Here is a 23197-nt window from a genome sequence, read left to right on the forward strand (position 1 = left end):
TATCACAGGTGTTTCCACTTTTTTTTTCCTTACAATCATGCAGTGGTAAACTGCACATTTTTTACACATAAATTTCTATCTACATCTTAAAATACGCCCATAGGATATGTTTTAGAAGCAGAATCACTGGGCCAAATAGTAAGAATGTCTTGAAGGACTTCGGCATGGTCAAAACAGTGTCCAGAAAAGTGGCACCAGTTACCCTTCTACCCACAGCCTTACACGTCGTTGATTGATGCTTGACATGGCATGTTACCGCTGCCGAGTACTTTGTCGATTGGATGGTGAAAACTGTATCATGTCATTGTTTTAATTTTTATTTGAGTGCTAGTGATACTGAGGTTTTTTTGTATGTATTATCTATTTTCTTCTCCTTCCTTGTGAATTGTAATTGCATTTATTTTGAGGGTTTTCCATTGGATTTATTCACCCATCCATGCATTCATTCATTTGACAAATATGTATTCATTGTCATTGTCTTTCTTACTGACTTCTCTGCGTGCTTTACATATTAAAGATATTAGCTTTTTGACCTGTTTGTTACAAAACACATTCCCGATGTGTTTGCCTTTTACATTGGTTTAGGGTGTGTTAGAAATACACAACTATTTAGGGCTAAAGACCTTTTCCTTTCAAAGCACATGAGTTCAACTTTAAAATGCTATTTTTGCAGTGATGAGGTCTTAATGATCTTAGTTGGGATTCATTCCTGAATCTCTGGAAGGGCATTTAAACTAGAAATAGTATCCTTCCCAGGGCATTTGTTCAATCCCTCAATCAAGTAAAGGATACTAAATGTTGGTAACAGATTTATGGCCAAACCTTGCCCAAGGTCACACTGGTAGGCAGTGAGAGGATTGGAACTCAGCTTTCTCCTATTCCTATCATCACTAAACCTGGCTGAGCTTGTGTCCTCAGGTGAACTGCGGGACGGGGATGACTCACATCTGGCCGGCTGGTGGCCATCAGGTGCAGGTGCAGGTGCAGGTGCAGGCATGGGGTGGGGCACATGAGACACATTCAGCACACCTTCCTTTCCAGCAGCAAAACCCTCCATGGCTGTCTAGGCTCCTCCAACAGTGCTCCGTGTAGAGTCACACAAAGTGCTGATTAAACACTTATGACGTTTATGACTCAGTTTACTCAACATCCACTGGAACATTTACTGAGAGAGAGCATCTTAGTGTCAAGTGCTGAGCACAGCCCTGGTAGACGTGGAGATGTCACATCCACCAGTGTCTGATTTGATGTCAGGGAGGCCTCTCCTGGCTTGGGTCTTGGTGACACCACTTGCCAGCTGCAGGGGTTTCAGCCGGTTTCTCACCACGTCTCTCTCAGCCATGACACTGAGCATCCTGGTGGCTCACAGTCTCTGTCGGAATCCGCGAGGCTGCATATTTCAGTGGCATCAGGCATTGCCATCTGGTTCAGTCAGGCACCTGGGGCCATGCTTACTTCCTGGAGATGCTTGGTCAATGCCTGTGGATCGGGTGAACAAGGAGCAGGAACCTGCCAGTGACTCAGGGGGCTGGTTCATCACGGGGCTGGGGCAGAGGGCGTTGGAGGGCCAGGGCGCCAGCTGGCAGGAGGCTTCCAGCCTCCGTGAGAGCAGCCCTCTGCAGGGCGCTGAGTTCTCCCACCTGAGCCATTCCTGATGCACCCCTCCCCACGCCCAACCCACAGCAGGTGTTCCAGGCCCGCACCTTAGGTCCCCAGCGCTCCTCATCCTCTGGGCATCTGTGAGATTAGCAGCCCTCTAGGACAGATGAGGAGGGGGAGCCTGTCTGGGATCCGGCCACTGTCTGCTTGACCCTCACCATGCTGTGCTTGCCTGGCAGCTGCCGACCTCCCCGCTTGCACCCTGCCCACCCCCACCGCCGCCCGCCTGCCCCTGCCCACTAACCTCCCCAAGCCGGTCAGCCTGGTGCCGTGCCTTGTGCCATACACACTAGAGAGCCATGCCGGCTGCCCTAGTCTGCCAGCCCCTCACAACCCCTACTGATGGTTATGGGGCCCCGATTCTGAGCCTGGCACAGAGGTGCCCAGCTCCCTGTCTTTGAGGACTGGACTTAAACCATGGTTTTCTCAGGTTGGGTTCTAGGAGACAGTGGCCCTGCCATTTGTCTGTGGATAAAGGTCCACTAAGCTTGGGAGTTGCCACTTGTCTTCTCCCAGCCTTGTTGGTGTGAGAGCTCCTCAGGTCCAGAAGTGGACCCTCATGTGGGGTGGGAACTGCATCAGCAGGACCCTCTGAGAATCTGGCAGGACCACTAGGGGACTGACGGTCTGCTTTGCCTGGGACTGACAGCTTTCCTGGGACGTGAGAATTGCAGTGCTAAAAGAGGGACAGTCGTGGGCCAACAGGGACAAGCTGGTCACCCTAGAGCCGACAGGCACTGCAGGGAAGTTTGCAGAGGGGGAGGGCACCTGCAATGTCACTGCCAGAGAAGGCTTTCACAGACAGGCCCAGTTAACCCCCATGCCACTAAATACTCCTTATTTTAAAAATTGTCATTCCATACTAGTATCCGAATAAGCGGAAGTCAATGTCAATGTTCCCTTAGAGGCATGAATTTTTTTTTTTTTTTTTTTTTGAGAGTGAGTCTCACTTGTTGCCCAGGCTGGAGTGCAGTGGCATGATCTCAGCTCATTGCAACCTCCACCTCTAGGGTTCAAGCGATTCTCGTGCTTTAGCCTCCTGCAGCTGGGATTACAGACATGTGCCACCATGCCTGGCTAATTTTTGTATTTTTAGTAGAGATGGGGTTTCTCCATGTTGGCCAGGCTGGTCTCAAACTCCTGACCCCAAGTGATCTGCCCGCCTTGGCCTCCCAAAGTGCTGAGATGACAGGTATGAGACACCTCACCTGGCCTTGAAGCCCATTTCTCAGTGTGTAGGTGAAGTGCAACCTGAAGGAGTGTCCTATGATGTGCCTGTGTTGATTTCCCTGCAAACAGCATCTTGCACCGGGCACGTGCCTTCCTCATCTCCACCCACTGAAGCCCTGCCCAGTCATCAAGGCACAGGCATCCATCCTGGCACCCGTCAGCCCCACTCCGGTTAGCCACGCATAGGATCAGGGCAAGGTCTCACTCGCCTCAGCACATGGCACGTGCCCTGCAGAGAAACTGAACCATGAGACATTGGAGGGTTTATAAATCATAGCAGTCATATCTCTTCTCCCTCAAGTTCAGAGTGGATCGAGAAAAAGACACTGGCCTCAGCCAGGTGGGAATGCCTTAAAGGCCGTGTTTTCGCTGGTAACGATGGATAGGAGAATGAGGCATAGGTCTGAGCCATAGTCAGACTTTCTAATAGCTGGCCCCGAGTTGAAGCCTTGGGACCCTCCCCAAAGGGAGAGGAGAGAGATGAGCCCCACCAGTTGCAGGGGATCTAGGCTCTGCACCTGAGGGGTCCTGGGAGTCGGGGCACAGACAGCGGCCCCCACCCTGCAACAGGCCACCCCCATGAGGCTGCTCAGATTCCCATTAGCACCTCCCTGTGGGTGGACTCCCTTCTCCTCCCCAGCCTGAGACCCCCTCTCCTGGGGTTGGAGCATAACCATGAACATTGTTTCTCCCAGGAGTGACTGAGGCCCCATAGCTCTCTGGCCAAACTCTTTGATATTAAATTTCTGATCTCACGTGGCCGGGGGTCCTCATGGCCAGCTCGCTCTTCTCTTGTGTTCTCTCCCAGTTGCTAAAAAGGTCTTGTTAAATTTATTTTTTATATGCAAGTTTTTAAACGACAGCAACAACAAAGCTCAACACTGTGTTCTGTAGAAACCGTTCTGAGAGTAGCTTGTTGTCATCATCCAAAAATGGATTTCCCGTTTTCATTTCATTCATTTTTTGACTGCTTGCATGAGGATGTTAAAAAGGAAATACCTGTAACTCCTCATCCAAAATATGCTTATCTGTTTCTAAGAAAACACGCATCTTGTCTGAGCCTTGTTTGAGGAAGTGCCGGCCACCGCGGCTGGCACAGGGTGCTGGGTGCTGCCTCCGTGGCTTGTACTGGAGTATATACTGGGGGCCGAGCTCACGGTGACGTTAGGGAGGGAGTTCTGTGACAGTACTCGATCAGTTCTAGTCCCATCTGTACAGACAGCACACACCACACCAACCTGCACACCCTCGATTCTCCTTCATTCAACAGAAGTTTATTAGGCACCTGCTTGTGTCAGGCCTTGTGCCAGTCAAGGAAGTCCAACAGGAGGTAAACATGGTCCCCACCTTCAAGGGGGGCAGCAGGGTGAAACAGACAACAGCGCCTGTCAGGTGAGTGCTGTGACCAGACATTCACAAGGTGACTGACATGGGCACCATGGAGGGTAACTGACCCCATGGACTCAAGCAGGGTAGGCTTCCTGGAGGAGGTGACAGCTAGCTCAGGGCCTAAAGACTGAGTGATGCTAGCTCAGTAAAGGCCTGGGGCTGAGGCTGGGGCCAGGAGAGGTAGGGACGGCACAGGGAAAGGCTGGGCATGTTTGAGGAGCTCTGTGTAGTTAGGATGACCAGGGCCCGGGATTTCAGCAGGGACAGGAGAGTGCTGACTGATGAGACTGTGAACATTGCAGAGGCCACCCCACGCTGGGGCCTTGCCAGTGTTGTCGGGAGTGAGGGGATGTCTTTGGAGGGCTCTGAGCAGAGCAGGGAGGTTCCATGAGCCCATGTGTGGTTTTTAGGGAACTTGCTGGCTGGGGGGCAGAAAGGGATTTGTGGTGTGTGGGGAGGTTTCAGATATGAACCTGGGGGCCGAAAGGGGAATGGGGGGTTTGTGATGGGGAAGGAGTGCTGTTTGTGGGTTTGAGAACCAGAAGGAGGTGAAGCCAGTATGTTGGAAGTGGACGGAAGGAAGGAGGGGGCACTCTTCCCCATCAGGGGTCCTGGCAGGCCCTGGAGATTCCTTGAGACTTGGGAGTGGAGGGGTGCAGGAGGCAGCGGCACACAGGGTGTGGTGGGGCAGATCTGGGTGGGAGACATTTCAGAAAGGGTAGGGAGGGTGGATCCCGGGGGGAGGGCAGAGTAAGGTGGGGAAGGCGGAGGGCAGGGCTCCAGGACCTCACAAGGGCAGGGTGACCTCATGAGGGTAACCAGCTGCTGCCAGAGGAGGGGGAAAGAAAGGAGTACAAGGAAACTAGGGGATCCTGGGGTCAGGAAAGGAGGCTTTCTGCAGCTGGGGCCTGGAGTTAGGAAAGGGGGTGCTCCACAGCCGGGGCCTGGGGTCGGGAAGAGGGAGCTCTGCGGTTGGGGCCTGGCAGCGGGAGGCCATCCAACAACCTGAGCAATGAGGAGGTCAGTGGTGTTGTCAAGCCCGGACATCCCTCGGTGCCTTGACCTCCCCGCAGCCCTCCCCCACATGGCAGCCCCCCTGTGCTGGCCTGGACTTCCTCCCATCTTAGGGGCTCCTCATAGAGACACATCTGCATATGACACCTGCTTCCGTGCTCACCCCCAGCCCAGACCCCAGAGGGAACGTGGACAGAGCTCCCACTCCCTTACCTGGCACTCAGGTGCACGACCTACCTGTTTGCCCCCTATTCTGTGCCTGCACCCTCATGTCCTGGCACGAACCCTGCTTTCATGCTCCTGCACCCCCTATCCTGTGTGTGATTCCACTTCCTCTCATGGTGGCACCAGGCACTCTGGGCTGCTCCAACTCACGTTGCTGGAGGGATGAGGGCTTTGGCGTCCTGCAGGCTGGGTTCCAAGTCTCCATTCTGCACCTGTGTGACCTTGGACAAGTTACTTAACTTAGCCTCCATGTCTTTACCTGCAAAATGGGGGTGATGCTGCCTACTGCATGGGGTGGTCGTAAGAGGGTCAGATGAGGTCTCCTGAGTGAAGCATCAGCACAGAGCAGGCACTCTGTGACATCAGCTACACCACGCCACTTCCTCTGCTGTACACACTCGCAGCCGTCCACACTTGGGTCCACCCAGGCTCTGAATCCAGCTTCCACACCACGTACATGTCATACTTACACCTATGACCTCCTGCACATACAGGCTGGACCATGCACACACAACCACACCATCCGCAGGTGCAGGCATGTGTGTGCCGTGACGTGATCCATTCCTGAGCACACCCTGAAAAAGCCGATCTATGAAATTCACACACCTGTGAAATTCCAGGGCCCGTTGGGTTCTGACTCTCACTTTGCTGCACCCCTCCTGTCCCTGCTGTTTTCTAGTGGCTGAAGCAAATAGAGGGGACCGAGGCTGCCCTGACCCAGAAGATGCTGGACCTGGAGAAGGAGAAGGTAAAAGATTTGACTGCCTGGGGGTGGGGGGAGAGGGTTCGAAGAGCAAAGTCGATTGCAGGAAGGCTTTGCATGTGTTTTCCTAATGATTTGCATGCATTTCTCAATTTTGCTTTTGCCCCAGTGTTTGTTCTGAGTAATTATCACCCATTTACTTACTCTTTCACTTGCTCAGTTACTCATTGAATACCTATTTTCAGAACCTCTGCTGTGTCCCAGGTGCTATGCCAGGATTAGAGGCTTGGTAATGAATAAGTGGGGTCCCTGCCACCAGGAGCAAGCTCACAGGCCTGCAGGGTCGTGCGGTCATGAGCTCCTGTGAATGCAGCGTGAGGATGTTAGGAGAGACACAGCCCAGATATTGAAATGCTGGCGCAGTGACTCTAGGAACACACGGGCAGGGCTCAAACCTTTGCTGGCCATGAAAGCTTGGGAAACTGGACTTTAGTTTTCTCATTGATGAACAGGAAACTCCAATCTGTGCTTTGCTGGGCTGTGGGATGAGAAATGCTAGGTACATAGCCAGGGTTGCACTGTGCTTGGCACCTTGGGTACCTGATAAATGGTGGTGGAGGTTATTCACTGGGGTTATGGATGTATGGAGAGCCTGGGGAGGACAGAGAAGGTTTCCCAGAAGACGTGGTTCTTGAGTAGTCAAAGGCCGATTCGAGTTCTCCAAGGAGAAATGGAAATGGGAGGAGAAGGAGGAAGGTGGAAGGACTCGTGGGGCCTAGGAGCAGGGAGTGGTGCGGAAAGAGCCCTGACTGGGGCCAGAAGGCCTGGGTTTCTACTCCCACCTCTGCCATCACCGAACTGCGGCATCTAAGGTGAGGCTCTGGTCCTCCCTGGCTCTTTCCTTCCTTGTCTATAAAAGGAAGTGGCTACAGGAGATGAACTCTAACCCTGAAACCCGCAAATCAGTCATAAGAAGAGATTTGCACTCTGGAGAGATCAGGCTTGCCGGGTCTTAGAGAGTGATCCAGGGACATGGGAGGCAGTGAGAAGTGTGCTCAGTGAGACTGATCGGGAGGTGGGTGAGGCAGTTCAGGCAGGAAGAAAGAACCACATCTGGGACCATGAAGACAGTCTTCTGGGGCCACTAAGACGCAGCAGGAGGAACCCAGAGGGACTCCTGTGAACTGTGCCTGGGTTTGACGTGGGTCCCTTCTTTACAGTCAGGTACCCAAGAGGAAGGGAAGCAGGAGGAAGGGGATAGTCTTGACCGAGGATCCATGTGGGGCTGTCAAGGGTGCCCCGGGTCAGTGAGGCTCCCGCTGGGCGATTCACGTGGGGCAAACAGGGAAGACCACCAAGTCCCTTCTCATCTGAGTGCCCCCAATTCGGTGAGACTGCCACTGTCTAGCACACGGGCTCTGAAGCTGTCATGGATTCCTGTTCTGACGCTGGTCCCTGATGGCGCCTCCCTCTTTCTCAGGACCTGTTCAGCAGGCAGAAGGGCTATCTGGAAGAGGAGCTCGACTACCGGAAGCAAGCCCTTGACCAGGCTTACCTGGTAGGACCAGAAGTGGGTTTGACACTTTGGATTCCTAGACTCCACATTAGAGGCTGCTTTTCCCTCCGGGGCTGACACTGCATTTAGGGTGCTCCCCAATGCCAAACAGGAGCGACAACAATGCCATCTCCACCGTGTGGCTGGAATGACTGTACAGATGGTCCCTTTTCCCAAATCAATCGTGATTTTCAAAAATATTCAAAGTTACTTTAATGGTTTTCTTAGACATGCTTCTTAAATTCTAGTAATCATTTGGGATGAATGGGAAGAACCTCTATTTCTTATATGTTTGATGATACTTAAATAGTTGGACTTAAAGTCCCAAAGCAAGTTTTCCCATAAATAGGAAAAAGAGATGATCACAAAGGAACGCAGAGGTAAAGCAATTAGATGAGGCCAGGTGATTTTCAGAACCGAAGGGACGAGGTGTAAGGTTGGATGTAATATCGCATTTGGCTTGCAAAATTGGTTCTGTGCATCCTGGTGATTAAAGTACAGTGAGATGATGTTCAGGGTCCTGTGTCCTCACACTCAAAGCTAAGTGCTCCTGGCACTGAGAGAAATTCTCCTTGGGGGAGGCAGGGAGTTGAGTAAGATCATGGAAACGTGTCTCTGCAGGAGAGAGAATTTAGAGTTCAATGCCGTTCCTTGTAGGAAGAAGCTAGTGTGGTAGAGACTCTTGAGCAAATCTGTGCCCAGATCATTTGCAGTTAAAGTCATTTTACAAAAATGGGTTTGCACCTACAAAATGCAGAGCCAATCACTAAAAAAATGACTTTAAAACTCTGCTTCCCATGAGAGGCTCCAGGAAGACAGAGAGCAGGTAGCCTGGGCTTAGCTCAAATGGACAGGAGATTCTAGACGTGAAGGCTGGTGCAACTAGCTATGACCCTTGGCCCTTCCTGTCTAGGCTGTGAGGCTTGAATCCCTTTAGACTGAGAGCAGGAGATGCTGACGATCAGAATGGACTAAGCCTTATCAAGACACATTTCCCTCTGGGCACACGATGTATCAGCAGTGTTGAGGGCAACTAACGAATGGAGACATTCTCATCTATACCCTGGTTTGTCTCCTGCCTCTCTAATCTTTTAGGTTTTTCCTTGTTTTGGTCCTGGCTTGGTCCTTTTGAAAACACCCTGCAGGATGGGCCATCCCTATCACACATCCCTGTTCTCCCCTAGCGTTTCCCAAAAAACGCCGAGGAATGTGATTGTAGATGGACCCTAGGGCCCTGCGAAGCGTAGCGCAATAGAGTAAGTTGGAAAACTCTGAAGGACCTCTTGGGGTCTTAGTGTGCTAAAGGGTGAGTCGAGGCTCTGAGAGGAATGTAAGCAAGCAGTGTGCCAAGTTCACTGGATCATTGGACCTTTTTTCAAAGGACATCTTGCAGAACTGGCATTTCTGAAAACACACTTCGGAACACCTTGGAGTCCACCCTTCCTTTGTCTAAGCACCAACTCAGGGAGGCCTGAGGGATCCCTCAGAGTGCTGACTCTGCAGAAGAGGCCCCTGCATGCTGGTTCTGCCACCATATAGAAGCTACCTTCACACTTGGAGTATTTGAAAGCCTGCCGTGGGCAGTGTGCTCCCAGTGGGATTTCAGTCGCACGGGTAGACAGGAGTTCTGACGCAGCTCTGGACTCTCATGAACAGTCAGGAAGTGAAATGCTCTGAGAGGGTGGCAGGGTCGTGTGTCCATGCTGGGGCCAGGACAGCAGGTGCCAGATGCAAGCCTGTGTCCCTTTGTCACTGAGCTGAGTGAGGTGGGGCAGGCCCGCGACGGGGTTTCCAGAATCAAGTGATGCGTTTCCATCTGGAAACTGGCCACGCGGGGGTCTCCTGGGAGCTTGGCTGCTGAGTAGAGAAGGGGTGAGCCTGCAGGCACCAGCAAGCTCTGCTCCATGTGCAGCCCACCTGGGGGCCCTGCAGCTCTGCCGGGAAACAGATTCCGGTCTTCTAATTCCCCAGGGGCAACCGTTGGGGTGGGCAGAGGTGAAGGTGATCATGTTTGTTGGTTAAAATCAGTCTGGCTCAATGGGCCTGGATCCCAGCAGGGAAAAGTCAGAGGAGACTTGAGAAGGAAGTGGCCTGATAGTGATGGAGGGCTACTGGGTTAGCCTCTGCCTCGGTGATGGAGGCCTTCTGGGTTAGACTGCCTCGGTGATGGAGGGCTACTGGGTTAACCTCGGCCTCAGTGATGGAGGGCTACTGGGTTGACCTCTGCCTCGGTGATGGAGGGCTACTGGGTTAACCTCTGCCTCGGTGATGGAGGCCTACTGGGTTAACCTCTGCCTCGGTGATGGAGGCCTACTGGGTTAACCTCTGCCTTGGTGATGGAGGCCTACTGGGTTAACCTCTGCCTCGGTGATGGAGGCCTACTGGGTTAGCCTCTGCCTCGGTGACGGAGGGCTACTGGGCTAACCTCGGCCTCGGTGATGGAGGGCTACCAGTTAGCCTCGGCCTTGGTGATGGAGGGCTACTGGGTTAGCCTCTGCCTCAGTGATGGAGGGCTACTGGTTAGCCTCTGCCTCGGTGACGGAGGGCTACTGGGTTAGCCTCTGCCTCAGTGATGGAGGGCTACTGGTTAGCCTCTGCCTCGGTGACGGAGGCCTACTGGGTTGACCTCGGCCTCAGTGATGGAGGGGTACCGGTTAGCCTCGGCCTTGGTGATGGAGGGCTAATGGTTAACCTCTGCCTCAGTGGCATGTTTCTATTGAAACTCATGGTTCCTCTATACCACCTGTAGTTTCTTTGGAAGAGAAGTAGCTGTCCCTTAGTAAGGACTGTGGGTGGGGATTTAGGAAGGCAGAAAAGGAGCTAATTTTCTTTTGTCCCTAGACATTCCCATAAGATAGCTATATTTAAGTGTCTTGCTGTGAAAAGGAGTAACATCCTGTAATGATGAAAACTCAGCTTTTGCAGGGATCCCCAGTTGGTCACTAATGTCTCATTCAGCTTTGCCAACAAAGGGTGTCTTCCTTTTGTGAGGGGTTGGGGCAATTAAAACATTGCCACTATTTGCTTTGGGCTAGAGTTGCATTCTTAAGGCAGCTGAAAACCAAATGCAAATCCAGACATATTTTCCCATTGGTACCCATTAGAAAAGGGGAGATTTGTTCCCAAGGTGAGGAGAGTCGATTGGAAGCCAAGGATGAAATAAAACTCAGGTGACTTGCACCTCTGTTTGAGTCATGCATTTTAAGGGAAGGTTATGATTACTTTTTCTTCTTGCCCTTGTCCCCTCTTGTGCATAGTAGGGGCGTCTGGGTTGAATAGAGTAAAAAATGCTCTGGATAACATGTGCGTGGGGCCGAGTTGCTCCCTCACAGCCTGCTCCCCTGGGCACTGCTGGCCCTGTGCTTGGCCCCTGCCAGATGCCCCTCCCTGCCCAAAACCCGCTCCCTGACTCTGCCTCCACTGGCAGCAGCCTCCTGGTGGTTCCTGTTCACCTCCTTGTGACCTTCCTCTGTCTGTGTGATCTGGGCTCCTCAGAAAATCCAAGACCTGGAGGCCACACTGTACACAGCGCTGCAGCAGGAGCCGGGGCGGAGGGCCGGTGAGGCGCTGAGCGAGGGCCAGCGGGAGGACCTGCAGGCTGCTGTGGAAAAGGTGCGCAGGCAGATCCTCAGGCAGAGCCGCGAGTTCGACAGCCAGATCCTGCGGGAGCGCATGGAGCTGCTGCAGCAGGCCCAGCAGGTAGGCGTCAGCAGCTGCTGTGCCCACAGCACCCCCGGCATCCCTGTCGTCCTGTGTGCACCTTGGCACCCTGATGGACCCCTGACTGCCCCAGGCTCTTTCCAGGGAGAGTTGGTGGTAAAGCAAGTTTCTAAGAAGCAAGATTTCATAGATGCCCGTCATAACTCCCTGTGATGGGGCAAGACATTCTATAGAGCAAACGCTGAAACATTCATCCAAACCAAGTGCCTTCTCCCTCGGCCCTCCTCCTCCAGCAACTGCACGCTGTTTCCAGGTCAGATGCTGGTCACAGGGAGGCATCAGCTGAATGGTTTGCTTTTTTGCTGCCTTTTGTGATGGTGGCTCATTTGAGGATTGGGCCTTCCAGCTTCCATTGAGGTCTGAAAACCTCAGTGGAACCAAGGTTCCATGTTGCATGTGAGTTTCATGTGCTACTGAGCACACGGGGAGCTGGGGGCTTCATGACTCCTGATTGACCGTGAAGGGAAAGAAGTAGCAGCATGCAGAGCATCTGTTGGGCACTCACCGTGTGTTGGGCAGTGGCTCCCTGCACTGCAGATCCCTTATCTCAGGGACCCTACGGGTGGGCACTAGGATGTCCACTTTCCAGACAAGAGAACTGAGGCTCAGGGAGGTTAACTCATGTGACTGAAGGTCACCCAGATAGTAAGGATCTAGATTACTGGCGGGGAGGGATGTCACAGAAGGAAAAAAGAAGGGGGATGTGGTCAGAGAGAGAGAGAGAGAGAGAAAGAGTTTGACTTATTTTACGGAACTAGCTCACGCAACTGTAGATAAAGATCAGCAAGTTCACAATCTGCAGGGCACAGCAGAGCCCCAGGGAAGAGTTGTTGCAGTTCAAGCCTGAAGGCCATCTGCTAGCAGCATGCCCCTCTCCTCAGGGAGCTCAGTCTTTCTCTCAAGGCCTTCAGGTGATTGAATGAACCCCCCCCACACACATTATGGAGGCTCATCTGCTTCATTCAAAGTCTACTGATTTAGATGTTTATCTCATCTAAAAAAGACCTCCACAGAAACATCTAGTTTGTTTGTTTGTTTGTTTGAAATGGAGTCTCACTCTTATCACCCAGGCCAGAGTGCAGTGGCACGATCTCAGCTCCCTGCAACCTCCACCTCTCAGGTCAAGCAATTCTCCTGCCTCAGACTCCTGAGTAGCTGGGATTACAGGCACCCGCCACCACACCCAACTAATTTTTGTATTCTTAGTGGAGATGGGGTTTCTCCATGTTGGCCAGGCTGATCTCAAACTCCTGACCTTAAGTGACCCGCCCACCTAGGCCTCCCAAAATGCCATGATTATAGGTGTGAGCCACCATGCCCGGCAACATCTAGAATACTTGACCAAATATCTGGGTACCATGGCCTAGCCAAGTTAACATAAAATCAATCATCATCACCATCAAAGGGAAAGGGTATTCTGGGCAGCAGAGCAGCGTGGTGTGGGTCAGCTTAGGGCAGCAAAGAAGCTGAAAACACAGACACTGGGACCAGACGGCCTGGCTCTGAACTCGCTCTCCCACTTAGTTGTGTGGCCTTGGACACATTATTTAACCTCTCTGGGCCTCAGTGTCTTCCTCATGGGGATGATGACAATGCCTGTCTCACCGGGGCATGGTAAGGTTTAGATAATTATTACTTGTAAACTGCTCTCAATAAGTGCAGCCCACTGTGGATTCTTGCTGAGTGTAGTCTATGGGTGGAGGTAGCAGGAGCAGATGGGGAGTTAGGAGCTGGGTGCCGGTTTGTCTCTAAGGCCAAGCACTGTGCCTTCTTTCCAGGACTTGCTCACTGAGTATGCAGCAAATGAAGGAATTGATTTCGTGTTCAGGAGATCCTGCTCAAAGGACAGAGCGACATTTGTGTGTTTGAGCCAAAAAAAAAAAAAAAAAAAATCGTTACCCCACTCAAAGATTCAAGTCTCATGGAATGTGCTGCTTTTGGTGGCCTAAGTCTGAAATGTATGATGGGTTAGAGAGCACACCGTAAAGATACAGGGCAATGCCGCATTCCACTGTGACTCCTGGAAAAGCCCCCATGCTGCACATGCTGAGAAATGAACCCAGGATCTGAGTGATTTTTTAAAAGCCAAAGAGCAAGCCATGGCAGTGTCTGCCTGCTGGGCAGTGGAGGACTTGCATCCCTTAAAGAAAACAGTCATTTAAAACGCAAGTGTTTTGTGGTGTTTATGTAAGATCATACGGGACAAATAACTTCCTTTTACCAAACTGTGTAGTCAATTGCATGGAGAAGCTTGAACAGTAGTTTAACCAGGGTTGATATTGCTTTTCCTTTATCTTTGGATCATTTTCAAATTAGTTGAGAATTCTGCTGAAGGTAATTCATAGACACTCCTTTCTCCCACTGAATATTGAAACTTCCCTGACCTCAGTTTTATTAAAATACAGTGATAGGCTGGGCGTGGTGGCTCAATCCTGTAATCCCAGCACTTTGGGAGGCTGAGACGGGCGGATCACGAGGTCAGGAGATCGAGACCATCCTGGCTAACACGGTGAAACCCTGTCTCTACTAAAAAAAAACTAAAAAAAACTAGCCAGGCGAGGTGGTGGGCACCTGTAGTCCCAGCTACTCAGGGGGCTGAAGCAGGAGAATGGCGTAAACCCAGGAGGCGGAACTTGCAGTGAGCCGAGATCCGGCCACTGCACTCCAGCCTGGGCGACAGAGCAAGACACCATCTCAAAAAAAAAAAAAATACAGTGATATGTACATATAAGCTGAAGTCAATACATTTATTCAACAATACATTGCTCTGAGGCTTTAATGGGATAAGATATGCAAACCAATTCACCTGGTACATGGTAGGTCTTCAGTGAAAGAGGACTCTCTTTATGTCATAATGCGTGGATGTCAATACCCAAGGCAGTGTGCTGCCCCCTGGCCACTCAGTGTGGTTCAGGGACCAGGGACATTGGCATGATGCTGAGGCCTGCTAGAAATGCAGGTTCTCAGGCCCTGCCCCAGGTCTATGGAATCAGATTCCACATTTAAGAAGATCCCATGGTGACTTCTGTGCAACTTCAAGTTGTCAAACCTTGTCTTATAGACGCATGGCTGTGAGTTCTAGGGGGATATAAGGGTCTTGTTACTTTTTTGGTTTAGTAAGAAAATGAGTTATTATTCCTTCCCTTCCCCATCACCCTGTCTCCCTCCTCTAGCACACCAGGCAGAAGAATCCAGTACCTACCTCCTCCCTGCTTTGAGTTCAGCTCCAGAATGGTCAGCAAGGCTTAACGTCTGCTGGCCTCAGCTTCTTCATCTGTACTATGGGTAGTTCTGAACGGCTGCGCCTCCAGGCATTGCCTTGAGGCTCCGGTGTGGTTCTGCAGGTGAAAAAGCTTGGCCAAACTCTCCCAGTGTAACTGTTGATGCCGTGATGTGTGCCGACTCTCGCTCCCCTTCTCCACGTAGTGTTGCACACGTGTAGTAGCAACGGGAGCCCGGAGCCCCCAGCCAGTAGCCCGGAGCCTTCAAACTTAGGAGTGCGTCTGTTTTACTGGATGCTTCCTTCAACAGGTCTTCCTGGAAGTGGGTGGTCTAGGTATGACTCCGGGGCAAAGGGGAGACTTTCCAGCCAGCCCCAGTGGCCACATGGTGCTGGGGAAATGAGATGCTGCTGCTTCTGGCTTCCATTCAACAACTATGCGTAGAGCACCCACCCCATGCCAGGCACAGTGCTGCCTGTTGGGAGTGGAACAGTGGACAAAGTCCTGCTTCCATGGGGAGGATGTTCTTAGATTCTGGGGAGGGGAAACAAGCAAGACTCGAATAAATACTGAAGATGTCAGAAACAGGCAGAGGCTAAAATGGTGTGAGGAGGTGAGCCAGGCAGCCACCTGGCAGAGAGAACAGCAAGTACAAAGCCCCTGAGGTGGGAATAGTTGACTGTGGTTGAGGAAATGCTTTATGTTTTCTAACAGCTGCAATTTTCAAAAGTAGTACCCTGTGTATAGGATTTTACGGAGAAACCACCACCCTGAAAGTGGTTGTAAAGAGCATCATTAAAACACCTGTTTGAAAACAGGTGTTTGGCTACCTAATTAAGTCTTCAAACCGGCTTAAACAGATGGAGAGATGAAGGCACAGAGACAAAACAGCTGGATGAAGGTCAGCCAGCCACAAAATGACCCCTCCAGGCCAGGCCTGTCCTGAGTCCACTGCCAGAGCCCTGGTCTCCACACTGCATGACCCCCTGAGGGTTCACTATTCATATTTTGCGATTCTTTGCTATCATTTGATAGTCTCCAGAAATCTGGTATTTTCAAAAGAGTATTGCAAAACCTACATTTTTTTTTCCAAAGGGAAGTAATTCAAACCTGCATTACCATGATTTTTTCCCCTCCAGGAACATAAAAATTAATGTTTTAAAGTTTATATATGGAAAGCTATGATGTAGCATTAGAAGCCACAGGCTCTCGGGTCAGACAGATTTTTATTCAAATCCTGTCCCTAGTGATGATGTAACCTGAGGCAAGTTAGTTCACCTCTGTGAGTCTCAATTTTCTTGTCTGTAGAATGGGTACAATCAACGCACACGTCTTGAAGTGTTGTGGTCAATGGAGAATTTATCTAAAGTGCTCACAAAGTAAGCACTCAAGGAATATCAGCTAACATTTGCTGCACTTGGCCTTTCTAACCCAACCTAATCATTATCGTGTCTTCTCTCACCTTTATATTTATAATAGTCCCTAACACTCATGTATTCAACACAGGCGACATGACATAGTACAGCCAGGTGCCCTGGTAACACTCACCCCACTTCTGATCTGGCCCAAGCACTGGCTGCCTGCTTCAACCATGGACAGACCCTCCCAGTCTCCCAGTTTGCTGTGGACATTGCCATTGTATTTCGCCTGGAATCCGGCCCACAGGGTACAGCGATGTCCCCTGCCCGGCCCCAGCTGAAACTGGCATTTTCCAGCCCTGTTAACTCAGAGGAAAAGAGGATGTGAAAACATCCATTAGTGGATGGCACCTTTCCCGACAGAATGATTCTGCACTTTTGTAAAAGGTTCTGCCTGAGTGAAGGTTGGAGTGAAGCCATTGGGGTAAATTCACTTTGTCCTGCCCTCTCTGAGGGTTCAGCAGCACTGGTTTCACTTCCTAGCCACAGTCGGCCTGCAGAGACATCTGCTGGGACAATTCACGATGGCAATGCCCTCTCCATTGTCTCTTTTTCTGCCGAAGCCTTCCTAACACACAGCACCACCACAGCACCTCCCCTGAAACCCTCACTGGCTCCCTAGTGCCCAGAGTACAAAGTCTAGGTTGCTTAGTCTGACCTTCGAAGCCCTCTAGAGCCCCTTCCAACTGCCCCAGCTGCATCGTCCACCTCTCAAAGATGCCCCTGCTGGCCATCATGGCACTGTGTTTTGTTTTGTTTTATTTTGTTTTGTTTTCAGTTGTTGTAACATTCGTGTACCAAGTACTGTTCTAGGTGCTGGGGCAATATTCCAGCCCAGGGAGACAGGGTGGCGCTGACACACAGAAGGCGCTCTATAGATGTTGGTTGAATGAAACTCACACGAGTCCTATGAAGACAGGTCATTGATGCCATTTTTCACGGGAGAGCAGAGTGAGGCTCAGAGAAGGTAAGCAACTTGTCCAAGGTCACACAGCCAGGAAGCAACAGAGCTCAGCTGTGAACTCAGGTCATCAGATCAGGAAACTCTTACCCACTGCTCCTTCTGGCCTGCCACACTCTGATGAGAGACTGTTTCCTAAGCATGAACGTCAAGAAAGATCAGAATGACAGCCAGGCTCTCAGACTGATTTGTAAAGCCCAGAAGTTGTTCCTGGGGGATTCTCAGAAGTTGTTTGGAAACTGTAAAGCCGGACATTAGATTACAAAGCCTTGTCCTACAGATCCCATTTTGCCCTCCGAGTCACGGAGTCCCACACAGATATCACAGCAGAGGGTTCCAGACACAGAGAGATCGTGTCACTCACCCAGAGCCCAACAGCTGCTACATTCGGGGCCCAGAATTCAAGCCAGGTTCAGGCCGCATGCCCGCTGACTCAGCAGCTCCTCGGCCGCCCTGCATGTGAGGGGGTTGCCGGGAAACCCCTGCCACTGCCAGACTGAGGTCACACCATTCCCTTAGGGTGGGAGAGAGTAGAAAATTACCGGTTGTAAAAACTAACTTATGGTGTGCTCAATGCCAAGCTCTGCTCTAAACACTTGGTACAATTTTGCTTGTTAAATCCTTAGATGTGGGCGGCACCCGTCTATAGATAAGGACACCAGGCCTCAGGGAGGCGGAATAATGGCCCGAGGTCACAGATCCAAGAGAATCTTTTTTTTTCTCTGTCTCCTTCATGGAATCCATTCTGTTTGGCTGCCCCTGCGATCATCCTGAAATCAAAAGCTCATCATGTCCCTGCTTAGAACCCGTCACTGGCTCCCCATGGCAACCCCAAAGCTGTGAGCACCTCATCGGGACATGGGCCATTCCAGACCCTCTGAACTCTGTCCCCGACCCCACACCTCAGGCCCCTTGGCCTCCTGCATGTGCCGTTCCCTCTGTCTGGAATTCCCTTCCCCTGCTGTGCATCTGGTGAACTGTCATAGGTCCCTGCTGGGTTCCACGTCTCCTCCAGCCCACAGCTCAATCCCTCACCCCTCACCCTCCTCACGCCTCTTTAGTTATTTATTTATTGAGATGGAGTCTCGCTGTGTCACCCAGGCTGGAGTGCAATGGCATGATCTCGGCTCACTGCAACCTCCGCCTCCCAGGTTCAAGCGATTCTCCTGTCTCAGCCTCCCCACAGGAGCACACCGCCACACCCGGATGCCTGGCTCATTTTTGTATTTTTAGTAGACGCATTTCACCATGTTGGTCAGGCTGGTCTCGAACTCCTGACCTCAGGTGATCCACCTGCTTCAGCCTCCAAAAGTGCTAGGATTACAGGCTTGCGCCACTGCGCCTGGCCCCTCTTGGTTTTCTTGATGGCGTTTGCGTTCATCTGATGCCCTTTCTATTTATTTGTATGCTGCTATTGTTTGAACCATAATTGGACTATAAGGGGAGAGACTTTGTCTTTCTCCCCAGGACTGAAACACGCCCAGGCATATGGAGCCCTATTTACTGAGTGACTAAATGTGCCCACAGCGGTGGTTGTCAAAGCAGGGGCCCTGGACCATCCACGTCCTCATCACCTTGGAGCTTGCTGGCATGCACCTTTCACGCAGGCCCCACCCCAGCCAGGCTGAGTCAGAAGCTCTGTGGGCGGAGCTTGGCAATCTGCATTTAAATAAGCTCTCTGGGTGATGCTGACACAGACTGGAGAACCACTGCCCTACAGAATGCAAGACGGCTTCTCTGGGCCTGAATAAAGGCCTGTGGTGACTCCACTTTTAATTTCTGCTGGCTGGAATCGTCCACCCTTCCACCTCCCAGCATTGTCTCAGTGCATGAGCTCTGTATCCCATTCAGGGCGGACAAGGGGCAGCAGCCCACTGGGCAGAGTTGCCCCAGAGGAACCCACTTTGGTGGGGCCCTTGATGGGGCTTAAGCCCTGTGAGCACATGAAGAGCTGGAAACGGGGGAGTTCACGGGGGAGTTCACCAGATTCCCTTGGTGGAGAGGCTGCGTGGGACGGGAAGGAATGAATGGTAAACCACCCAGGAAATTAATTCTGCAGGCGCAGCACCAAGGAAGGTGACCAAGAGTCCCGGTTTGCCCAGGACGGAGGGGTTTCGTAGGACTCACACCAGGAAAGTCCTGGGCAAACCGGATCTGTTGGTCACCATGGTACCACGTGCTGAGTGGGATTCTAAGAGGGTGGGGTGGATGCTGGTGCAGTGGCTCCCACCAACACCTCCTCTGCCCTTCTCCTTTCCCCCCAGCCCCCAGGCTGCAGCTAAATAAATCTTGGACAAGTACGTGACTTGGTGTCACATCCCAACCATGCCCTTTATTAGCTGCTCAGGGTGCCTACATGTTTTGGCCCAGTCTCAATGTTTTATTTTCAAAAGATCCCCTCTTAAGAATGGGTACTGTGTAATTCTATTTCCACAAACTTCTAGAACAGGCACGATCCATTATTAGCAACAGAAGTCAGAACAGAATCCCCTTGCAGGGCTGGAATTGAGCCAGGGGACCAAGGCCTTCTGGGAGCTGGGACGCTCTCTGTCTTGCTTTGGGCGGTGGTGACACGGGCTTGTGCACGTATCAGAGCTCACCAAGCTGCCCGCAGTGTTTGTATCCTTTATGGCTTCTGTGCTAGAGCACAATAAAAAAATAAAATAAAAATAAAAGCAGAGGTTTTAAACCTGGAAAATGTACTTTTTCTGACACATAGCCTGGTGTATTTCAGAGAATCCGAGAACTGGAGGACAAACTGGAGTTTCAGAAGCGGCACCTGAAAGAACTGGAGGAAAAGGTAGGTGACTGCAGCTCACACTGTCCCCAGGTTTCTTTCCATGAAATGTTAGCGCGGAATCATTTTATTTCATAACGTCCAAAGCATAGACTCTGTCTGCAGCCCTCCTTTCTCTGCCCTTCTTCCCCCAAATCAGCACCTCATGGAAATTGGTAGCTCCTCAAAATTCCTTCCTGGTAAAGGCATTTCCTTCTCAATGGCTGTCAAAAATTTGCAGGCTGGGGCAACTCTGTATATCTTTTTCACCAAAGCCTTTCCCCAGAATCCCTCCCTTGCTGTCTCACTAGGAAAGAGGTGAAGCATGTTAGCCCGCTGAGGTTGGTGGCATCCCCCTAACCACAGACACAGGTTCTCGTCCAGGGACTCATTCATTTTTAAATACCTTCTGTATGCCCCAAACCAGTCGCATGTTCCTGGAAGACGCAGCCTCTCCCATCCCAGAGGACGTGAGGCTGGCCTCTCACTGGGCTTTGGGTATGTTCCACCAGCCCATTTACCATGATGCCCATTTTATGGGTGAGGAAACTGAGGCAGAGATAGATTAGGACACCTGTCCATGGTCCCGCAGCTAGGAAGGGATGGCTGGGGTCTCCATGGACGTCATAGCCATCCCACCCTGCCCCTCCATATGGCGTTGGTCCAGACACACACATGAGTCTTGCTCAGGACACACGCAAAGCAGCTTTATCATGGCATTGCCCTTCATCTTCCTCCACCTGATGGCTGTGAATCCTTGAGGACAGGGTCTACGTGGTGTTCATCTGATTCAAGACATTTCTTGCCGCAGGATAGGGCATCATCAAATGTTTGTGGATGAGTAAGCAAATGATCCTAGATGAGTACAGAAAAACAATAATTGCCTATTTAGTGTCACAGAGGTAAGTTCAAGTGTGGCAACAAGATGGAGGGCCGCTGAACCCATCCAGGAGGTCCGGGGGCCGGCATGCCTTTGCCCGAAGAGGGGGTCCCACCTGAATCTCAAAGGTCGTGGTGGGATCAGCTTGGGAAGAGGAGGTAGAAAGGGCATCTCTGGGCTTCATGTGTCTGAGGCCAGTCTTGTGAGAGAGGAAGCTGACTCATTTCAGGGACAAACCAGGGCAGAAGTCTCTGGAAGGCAGATTCCAGGGCTGTTCAAAAAAGGGATAACAGCCTTTCCAGTCCTGTAGAGAATCAAATCATGTGCCCAGAGAGATGGGACAGCTCTTAAGATTTCACCTCTGTTTCAGATGCTTCCTCTCCCTTCTTTTGTGAGAGTCGGCTCCCTGCAGAGGAAATCACCTTCCCATCTCTGCTGGAGGCGTAGGGCCCTGCCAGGTCGCAAGTGGACTGAGGATCTGTGCACAGGGGTGGGGGCAGGGCTCGCCCGCCAGTTCCCTGCTTACCCTCATGGGAACCCCAGTTTTAGCTGATTCCTAGAGTCCCCATCTGCCAGATGCCCCCCCCACCAACTCCCCAAGGATATTTTGAGAACTCAAGGGGGTCTCAAGTATGATTGAATTTAAGAATTGCTTGAGGCATAAGCTGGCTTTGCAGATAGATGAGCCTGGGCTCTCCTCTGGTCTTGCCCAAGTGGGCCCAGAGAGCCTGGGAAATTCACCCCTCTGCCCCAGGCCTTGGTGTTCTCATGTGCTGCTAGGAATGGTGCTCTGTCTCTGAGGGTGGATGTAGGGATGAAATTAGGTTGAGGATATGAAAGTTCGCAGCCCAGGGCCCAGGCAAGGCATGTGGACTGGCAGCACCAGTTCTTCCCATCTCATAGGTAGTTCTACCACTTCTGTTGGTAAAATGGGTCACAGAGCCAGATATGATAAAAGAAAGGCTTAAAACATGCCCAAGGTCATCCTTGCTGATGAAAATGTTAAAAGTCAGGTGCAATGAGCACACACTTAAAATAACACTCACTATATCCTCAGCAGTGAGAATACCTGGGAAATGTTGGAATCCTCTTTCTGGCTCTGTTTTGACTCTTTTCTCAAAGCCAATGTTTGGGGACTGGTCTGTCTCCTTTTGCCGCAGAAGGGAGTTGTGGAGGCTGGCATGTAGAGCAGGAGGGACTGGCCAGGATGGACGCCTGATGAGGCCTGTAGGGCTGGAAACCTTCCAAGATGCCTCATGCCACCTTCATTTCCTTATAGGCACTGGGGTCTGTGACCGTGGAAATAGCTCCAGCCACCACTATCCCTGGCTCATCAGTCCCTTTGTCATTGCCAGAAACTCTTTCCTGCCACACCCCACTGGATGGTCTTAATGAATCCTTCCCTCTCCCCAGGCCTCAGTTTCCCCATGTGGAAGATGAAGGGCTGGGTGATTCCCAAGGCCCCTTCTAGCTCTGACTTCCAGTGATCCTACACCTTGTTTAGAAGTTGACGGCTGTCAGCTTGGACTTTTCCAATAAATAATATAAGGAGATATTACCTTGTTTTTGGGGGAAAAAAGGCCAACTCAAGGATTATTTTCAAAAGCCCCAGCTGATGTTCAGATATGTTTCACCTAATGACTTGCAACTTCTTTTCAACAAAGCAAGTCCTGAAAAGGGTAAGAAAAGAATTCTACTTTTAAGTCGACATGTTTAATTTTTCCTCCTGTTAAGACCGTTTTTCCCTGATTTTTTTTCTCTGTAAGTAAACTAATCAAATGACATGAAAGATTTTAAACAGTGACTCTCTTGGAAGAAAGAACCCTGGTAAAGTTGGTATAGGGCTGGGGTGTCTTTGACTTCCCTGGGCCACATTGAAAGAAAAATTGTCTTGGGCCACACATACATTACACTAACACTAACAATAGCTGGTGAGCTAAAAAAAAAATTGCAAAAAAAAAAATTCATAATGTTTTAAGGAAGTTTACATTTGTGCTGGGCCACATTCAAAGCTGCCCTGAGCCACATGGGGCCCGTGGGTAGTGGGCTGGGCAAGCGCAGTGTAGGGGAAAGGGCTCTGCTGGTCTGTAAGTTGGACTGGGTGACCTTGAGTGGAATTTACCTTGATCTTTGGTGCACACATCATGCCCCCGTCTCTTGGTGGGAGCCACTGACCACGACCACTGGCTGGGCCTTCCTCTATTTATACTGGCCTGCCCACGTTCTGCGTGAAGTCCACATCACAGCACCAAAAAGACCTGTCCCGGTCCAGAGTGCCAGTCTCCCCTGTCTGAGTTAGCCGCATGTTTGGGGAGGGGGTCGGGATAACCCACCCTGAGTGTGGAAGGCCCCAGGATGCGTTTCCCAGGGGAGATCAGTCCCTAAGGCCTGTTTACTTCCCATTTCTCTTTCCCAACCCAACAACTCAGTGTCATAATTCTTGTAA

General features: G+C 51.2%; 1 protein-coding gene across 1 annotated transcript in view; it reads left to right on the forward strand.

Annotated features, from left to right (window-relative positions):
* JAKMIP1 (janus kinase and microtubule interacting protein 1) overlaps window positions 1-23197 on the forward strand; it is a 182636-nt gene that overhangs the window by 156435 nt on the left and 3004 nt on the right. Inside the window, exons 17-20 of the mRNA XM_078001920.1 lie at window positions 6197-6265; window positions 7701-7778; window positions 11271-11474; window positions 19830-19895. Coding sequence (XP_077858046.1) covers window positions 6197-6265; window positions 7701-7778; window positions 11271-11474; window positions 19830-19895 — 417 coding nt within the window. The remainder of the gene's footprint in view (window positions 1-6196; window positions 6266-7700; window positions 7779-11270; window positions 11475-19829; window positions 19896-23197) is intronic.

The sequence above is a fragment of the Macaca mulatta genome, chromosome 5 (assembly GCF_049350105.2).
Source record: "Macaca mulatta isolate MMU2019108-1 chromosome 5, T2T-MMU8v2.0, whole genome shotgun sequence".
Lineage (NCBI taxonomy): Eukaryota > Metazoa > Chordata > Mammalia > Primates > Cercopithecidae > Macaca > Macaca mulatta.